Below are 7,840 nucleotides of genomic sequence, written 5' to 3' on the forward strand. Positions count from 1 at the left end.
CAAGAGGTGTCTGTCGTGCACCCAGTGGAAGGTACGTCAGACCCTGGCCTTCTCCACCCACGAGCCGGCTGTGATTCTCGGGGACCAGTTGACAGCTGCTGACCTGGTGCCCATCTTCAACAGGTTTTTAAAAGACCTGGACAAAGTGGGTCCTTAAACACCTGTGTGATTTTCTGAAGGTGGGAAGAAGGGTGAAAAACACGAGGCAGAATTCCACTCTTCAAAACAGCTTTTTAAAGCCCTGCCGTGCAGGGAATCGGTGAAAACACAATGCAGGTGTCTGTTTTTTTCCATTTGAAACATACCATCTAAAATCTCAAAGTGGCTGTTCTCTTGGTGAGGGGTGAATGTTTTTACACCTTTCCTCCTAAGCCCCTGCCCCTTAGAGGTCTCATTCTGTGGAGGGTTGTGGGCGGGTAGCCCCGCACGCTCTGTGACTCAGACAGAGCCAGGCCCCTGGTGGGGCGGCCTTGCCTGCCTCTGAGCTGGCTGACATCGGTCTTGCTGCTGCACCAAGTCGTTGCTGCTCCCCTGCTTGCCTGGTTTTCTGTTTCTCCTCCTCCTAAGGGAATGAGGAGTGCAAGGATAAGAATTTAAAAAAGACCTAGAGAAACTAATCCCTTGCGTTCACAAGCTGAGCTGCCCTTGAAGGACTCTGGTGCCCAGCTCAGAGCAGGCCGGCCCTGGGAAGCAGCCGGGCCCCACCCGTGAACACATGACGGGGTTCACAGGCAGGAGTCCTGCTGGGGAAAAGCTGGGGCCCTGAGGACATGTGGCCTGTACGGAGCCCCGGGGGAGGCCAAAGCCTCCGGGGCTGTGCTGGCATCTGTTCAGGGCAACGTTTGCACAACCACCTGGGTCCAAGAGGCAGTAGGGGGGTGCGTGGCTGCAGGCTGGCAACAAATGTATAATCTGAAGTCTAATAACACAGGAAGTGTGGGCTCATGTTAAGGGATTGTATATTTTTATTTATATGTCATTCTTAAAAAAAATAGTTGCTTCATGAAGACAAGAGGAGAGAATATCTTTATCAGCTTCAAGAATTGGTAGTGACCGATAACAGCAGGGATTGGATGTTCCGATATGAACTAGCAGAGTAAGTAAAACCTGTGTGGGGCCCTGAGAAGGCAAATTAGATGGAACAATTCTTCATTTGGCTTCCTGTTAATTGATTTCTAACTAGCAGTAATAGTGCTTTTTTTGGATAAAGAGATTATGTTTTTATGAAGGGACAAGCTGAACTCCAAGCCCTGAGCTACAAATACCTCTGTCTCTGGGCAGACGTTCGTGTTCTGATGGAGACAGGGCCCGCGTCACTCTGGAATTAGAGTGTTCTGCTGTTCCATAAGGCAATTTATTCGAACCAAATAAAAGATGAATCACCCACTCGTCAATATTTTCCTATTCATCGGAGCAGTCTTTTGCCTGAGCTTTCTTGAACATTCGGAGTGGAGCCCTCTCTGCAGGGCACAGCGTGGTGGGGCCACTTCAGCTTCTAAAGGAAATTATGCTACAGTGAGAGGTATTATGAAAAGGTCTAACCCAGATGAGACAATTATTAAATAAAACCGTCCCCCAAGGTGGCTCAGATCTGTATATCATTTTGTGCGTGAAGGGGTTATTTAATTCCATCTGCGCCGGCAGAAGGGATGGTAAAGGTTTGAGTGGTTATAATAGAGCGAAAGCATCGCTTTAAATAATCCTCCTTCCCTAGGTGCATAATGTGATTTCCGCAGTATCGAGTGGATTTGTTTGTGGTGGCTGTTGTTTGGGTTTTAGTTTTCACCTTGTCAAGATTTATTTCGGTATCTTCAGTTTTCATTTTTCTTCCTCAACTAGAAATCTCAAATAACTGTCTTCCCTGTAGAAATCCATCAAGCTTTTGCAGCTATTCAGGATATGATTTGGCCGATGCCGGGGGCAAACTAAAAGATTTTCTCTTTGCTGTGATCTTTGATCATTATGCTTAATTTGAGCGATTGAGGTTTTAGTCATTATGCCATGTTCCCGGTGTATACTGAGGACAGAGAAAAACAGCCCAAGTTTTTTCATGAAAGCGTTGCGCCCTCTAGCGGCAGTGTGCGGGCGCTCGACCAAGTCCATCCCTGGCCCGCGGCCCGCGGCCCCGGTCCGGATTGGGGATGGGGATGGGGACGGGGATGGGGATGGGGATGGCGACGGGGACAGGGTCGGGGGCGTAGATGAGGACGAAGCCTGGGATGTGAACGCGGGCGGGGATGAGGACAGGGACGAGCTGATGCGCTTCCTGGAGATGGAAGCAGTCAGGGAACCGGGGTCTGGCCGACCCGCTTTCCCCAGGGCTAGGGACCTGGACCGGGGACGGGCCGGCACGGGGACGGGACCGAGCCGCGGCCTGGCTCCCAACTGGGAGCGTCGCCTGACAGCCGTGTCTTCGAGCTGTAGCTGTCTCCCAGCTCTGCCGTGGTTATTGCAGCCAAAGCCACTGACAGGAATTCCGCGTTCCCGTGCCGTGATATTGGTACCGTTTTTTCTGCAAACAGTGCTTTTTGGTACGAAAGTATTCCCCGGCACTCCTGGCTTCTGGCTCTAACTTCCTTCCCATCTCTTTCTCATTTCCTTTTGTTGCCAGTGCAGACATAACACCACTGGTTTTCGGCCCCGTCTCCCCACGCCGGCGTGGAGCGCAGCGAGCGCGCGGGTGGGCGGTTTTCCCCACCAGCGGCGGATGGATCCCCCCGTGGAGGGACCGGCCGCGGCGCCCAGTTCTCTGCAAGCGGACCGGCTGCGGCTGGCAGGCGCCGCTCCAGCCGGGAGCCGCCAGCCGCCGCAGAAAATTTAATTTGCAGCTTCGGGAACACTGCGGAGGCAGTGAAATCTCATTTGAGTGTTCCCTTGATCTGTTGATCTTCGGGAACTTCAACGTTCTGGTTATTTTTATGTTATCTGATTCTGAAAGTTTTATGTGTTTTAGAACTGATAACCTCAAATTGAAATAGTAAATCCCTATTCATAAATTTCTTAGCCTCTGTTTTACCATGTTTAATTTATTTCCTTTTTATTTGATTTGTGTGTGTGAGATGAAGAAATAAGATTTTTTTTTTTTTGCTTTTCTTTACGTGGTCATTTCACTCAACTCTGCTTTTGGCCTTTCCCTGGCCGGAAGCCTCCCTGGGTCCTCCTTGCCCTGCTTTGCAGCCTGGTTATTTTTATCCGTAAGAGGAAGGGAGAAGAAAGAGAAGGTAATAATATATTTTTTTTGCCCCCAAAACAGTTTCTTTTTTTTTTTTAATTTCAGGCAGCTGATACTGATTTTGGAACTCTAAAACCCCAATGATGTCTACAATTATTTGATGCATATTGCCTTAAAGCTGTGTGCAGATAAAATTTCTGAAGTTTGGTGGCTCTCCTTCAGACTAGTAAGGAATCATGGCTTTTTCTGCTTGTGATTTTTGGAAATAGGAATATTTATGCTTCTTCCATTTTTAACTCCTTTATTTTTTTTCTGGGCTTAATTCTTCTGTTTACCTATGAAACCAGCTTTTATATTTTGGAATTAGGAACTGTATGACAGTTTCATCAATATGTAAGACTGTCTTTTTGTTGTATGGTTCGGGGATGGAAATTGTGGGTAAATCATTGAATAAATGAAACCCTTTAAATAATGGCTTCGTGTTTCTTTTAAACACAGGTTGGGTTTACTCTACAGCGTGATTTTGTAGAAAAGTAGTTAGAAAAGCCGATCCTGTTTTATACCAAGGCTTATGTGGGCTTATATCAGCTGAGGACTGAGGTGGGAAAGTCTCATTTGAAAATATTGAATTACTAAGATACTCTGATGGTATTAAAATTTTATGAAAATTACACATTCTGAAAGGTAATGATTTAGTTATTATGCAAGCGGATAGTTCCTCGGGTTTGGAATCTTAAGATAAATGATCTATTTTTCACTGCCAGGCCCTTGTTAAATTTTACTTAAAGGGTTTTCTGTGTGTGTGTCTGTGCATTGCCATATATTTAAACATCTTTTTTTTCTGGTTTCTAATGATGACTGTAACAAAATTACTTTCGCTTGTGCTCCTAAGTTCATTGTCGAGACGGAGGGCGCATAAAGGCGTCTAGTGTCCACGCAGAGCAGCAGACACGATTCAGACACACGGCGGCATTTTACATTTGCAGGTCTGACCGTTTCCCACAGGCCGTGGCCGTTCTGCCGAAGTTCTGTTCAAATGGCGAAAGTGCTTTGGGGTTAAATTTCATCAGCGAATTCATCCTTGGACTCCGGCATGGCTCCCAGTGGGTTGGGAGGCGAGCTCTCGGTCCTTCGCCAGGTGAGCATGGCCTGGAGGACCGGCCATGTGTTGGTGCCAGGTGTCCCAGGCGAGGGGCCCAGGCCTGGAGGGCCAGGCAGGGACTTGGGGGTCGGGGGGCCAAACTCACTCAGCTCCCGGGAGACCGGCAGCCCAGCAGGCAGAGCGCCGGCCCAGGGTTTCCCAGCCTGTGCACGCTTTGCCTCCAGCTATTGATTGAGCGCCTACTGTGCGCCAGGCACACTCCAGATGCTGGAGGCGCGAACCAGCGCCTGCACTCCCAGCACCTCCCCTCCCTGCGGGGAGGGATGAGGGCGGGGCCCAGAGCGCTCCCCTGTTGCAGCGAGGTCTGGGCTGCGCGCCCCTCCCCTCGCCTTGGCCTGCTGCCCAGGAGGGCGGCTGGGTGACGCACGAGCGACAGGGCGCAGGGAGATTTGGCATCTCCTTCCCGTGGAGCTCAGGTTGCCCCTGTCGGTGGCTCGTGGCGGGGAGGCTGCGACTCCTGTTCGGCTGCGGAGGACGCCGGCCATGCCTTGACCACCTCCCTGCGCCAGGCGTCTCCTCGCGTGCTTCTCCTTCAGTGACAGGGTGTGCCATGTGTGGAGCACTACGGCCTTTACTCCTACACCTGTTGTTAGAGGAAGCGGTTGGAGCCCAGAGAGGTTAAGTGATTTCCTCAAGATCACACAGACAGTTTAAAGCCATACTTTTTTCTGCTGAAGGGTTATTTTATGCACATTTTGAGCACATATAGAGGTAGAGGGAATGAAATGCTGAATCTTGCGAGCTGTCACCTGGTTTTGTCAATAGCGCAATAAAGCCACGATTGGACTCCGCCTGATCCCAGGCCCCAGAGCTCCTTTCTCTCCCTCCAAAGCACTGCCTGCCCCCAGCTGAAAGACTTACGAGGGCCCCCTGCTGGGCTGGAGGGGCATCACAGGGCATCGCTTTGGCCATCCGCTTTGGGAAGTGCCAACCTCCCAAACCCCAGGCCTGACACGCCAGGCTTCTGTAAAAAAGTTGGTGCTCCAAAGCATTTTGTGGACCAAGGGTAAATGAGACATTTTTACTTTTATTTTTAAATTCTTAATCTCAGATTTAGGAAACATATGATGAAACAAAAGGAAAAGGTGCCAACCAGTTTTGTTCAAGAACAACTAATTTTTCATGTGCCCTCACTAATTAACCATTAAAGACTTAGAAAACCTACAGCAGCCAGCACAAGGGAGGGCCCTCCGCCTTGCCCGCCTCCCAGGGTCCTGCTGGTGGTCACTCTGTGTGGCCCTGGCGCCAGGCGAGAGCCTGGAGCTGGTGAGGGCCGACTCTGAGCCATGCCACCAGCTTCGCAGCCCAGTGAAGGGCCTGGGCCACGCAGCCTCCTTGCGCCCCCCTTTCATCTGACGGGGGCCTGTGGTTGTGCATGGCTGCTTTAAGGAGCTGACGCTTCTGAGTCGCCCCGCACAGCGCCAGGCGCCGGGGCCCCCCGGCTGTGAGCATCTGCGGGAGTGAGGTCTGCAGGTGGCACACGCCTGGCTTAAGAGTCTCCAGCCACTGCTGCTGCTTGGTTGTGAGACCTTTGGGTGTCACGACCACAGGGCAGCGGAGTTCGCGCACCCTAAATGCAGCCGATTCCGATTGCCCTGGCTGGCTGGGAGGGCGAACCACCAGCGTCCCTGGCAGACCCCCGACGAGCACAGCGGAGGCCAATGTGCAGAGGCCGGGCTTGTTATGGGAGCAGCGCTTGCCCACGGCTCCAGAGGGCCTGGCGCTGGGTCGGGTCCGGGGTCTGGTGGTCGCCCCGCAGGCGCAGCCCTGCCCTCAGGGCCTGGATGCGGCGAGGGGCTGGGGTGAGGGCTCTCCACTCCACCCACGGCACTGCGCTCGCTGCTGCAGAGTGCCCTGAAGCCCCAGCGCCTCCGTGTGGCTCATGCCCTGAGCAGAGCTACAGAGGCGGGTGTGCATAGCCCAGCTAGGGCGGAGCCTAGACGGGCCTGGCTTGTAGCCTTTTGCTCACCTGAGGCCGGCCTGGTGAGGCATGATAAAGTGGGAACTCTGTTTCTGGCCAGATTCGTGGCTGAGTTTTTGGTTTCAACACACACACGCACTCTGCCAGAGCAGCAGGTCTGGAGCTGGCTTCTTTGGAGTTGAGAAACGGGTGTTTTTAGAAGAGCTGTGCCGACGGCAAGCGAAACCTGCTGGTTCAATGGCTCTGGCCTTCTCTCTGTCCCAGGCTGTGATGAGCGAGGATGGCATCCCCGGGGACCAGTCCTCTGAGCACCTGCCCCCCAGCCTCCTGAGCCTTGCGTCGGACCCCGTGCCCACCGTGAGGGTCTTGCTGGCCAAGGCACTGAGGCAGACGCTGCTGGAGAAGGGTAGGTGGGCCCGCTCCTCAGCCCCCACGTCTCAAACGTCCTGGAGCGGCAGCAAGGTGCCCTCCCTAGGAATTGTGGCCAATAAGGTGATTGCACACTTCAGGTGGATTACATAAATCACTGTGTCCACTTTGATGCATAGTTCATGTTACCCAAAAAAGGACTGAGGAAATGGATGCGGTTCAGTTTTCATAATTAATAAACACGCAAAAATGCAAAATATTAGAGTCTTCTAGAAATGAAGGCAACTTTGCAAATTTCGAATTATGATGTACAGATTATGAGAGGTAGCACATTTAAGGCTTAGCTGCTACTAATGGTCTGGTTTTGTAGTCAGTAGGAAAAAAGCACATAGTCTAACCTGGTCAGTTATTTTCAGCCTGAACAGGACTTAATATAAGATAGGGGCCCTCGGAAAGTTCGCTCTGTTGGAGGGAAGAAAAGATGATACTAGAAGTTTTTTAGTTATTTTTAAAATATGCCTACCTGTTCTTGGGAGGACATTTTTGAAATTTTAGAAATACTCTTTGATTACAGCAATTTTATCACTTTAAGGACTTATACATGTGACAAGTCTTTGAAAAATCATTTGTTGGCCTGAGATGTGGTTGAAGAACCCTTCGGACAAGGGGACGTTTTGGGCCACGGTTCAGGGGCACACGCACATCAAACCCGCGGTCTCTCTCCCTAGCATACCTTAGAAATGCCGGTCACCCTCATCTTGAAGTCGTTGAAGAGACCATCTTAGCTTTGCAGTCAAACCGGGACCAAGATGTCTCCTTTTTGGCCACTCTAGAACCAAAGCGGCGGAATCTTCCGGACACTGCTGTGCTGGAGAAGCGGAACTGAGTAGCCCTGTGATTTCCCCCATGCGGGTCCTTCCCTTTTTGGTGCATCTCTCCGGCCATAGTCGGACCCGCCGAGGGAGGAAGCTCGGGGTTCTGACTCCCCGACCCCCACCGTCGGCAGCCCCTTTCCCACCTGCACTCACGGGGCTGCCCTTGGGATGGGCACAGGTTTCGGGTGGCCAGGCCGCCTGCCTGATCCGTAGCCTGAGAGGGCACAGAGCCAGGCGGCTGACTGGGCGTGGGGCCCTCCATGGCCTCAGGTACCCGCGGGCAGTTGGCTTTCTCTGGTATAGGCTCTATTATTTAAAGCACACCCCCCAATAAAGGAGTT

At 51.8% G+C, this 7,840-nt stretch overlaps 1 protein-coding gene across 1 annotated transcript in view; it reads left to right on the forward strand.

The window, feature by feature from the left end:
* LOC129070585 (serine/threonine-protein phosphatase 4 regulatory subunit 1-like) overlaps window positions 1-7,510 on the forward strand; it is a 51,567-nt gene extending 44,057 nt beyond the window's left edge. The window contains 7 exon segments of the mRNA XM_054573538.1: window positions 2-147; window positions 149-179; window positions 996-1,096; window positions 3,278-3,398; window positions 4,178-4,298; window positions 6,476-6,661; window positions 7,353-7,510. Of these exon segments, the coding sequence (XP_054429513.1) occupies window positions 2-147; window positions 149-179; window positions 996-1,096; window positions 3,278-3,398; window positions 4,178-4,298; window positions 6,476-6,661; window positions 7,353-7,510 (864 nt within the window).
* The last annotated feature ends 330 nt before the right edge of the window (window positions 7,511-7,840 follow it).

The sequence above is a fragment of the Pteronotus mesoamericanus genome, unplaced genomic scaffold, assembly GCF_021234165.1.
Source record: "Pteronotus mesoamericanus isolate MK-2021 breed Mesoamerican mustached bat unplaced genomic scaffold, CSHL_Meso_final contig_25, whole genome shotgun sequence".
Classification (NCBI taxonomy): Eukaryota; Metazoa; Chordata; class Mammalia; order Chiroptera; family Mormoopidae; genus Pteronotus; species Pteronotus mesoamericanus.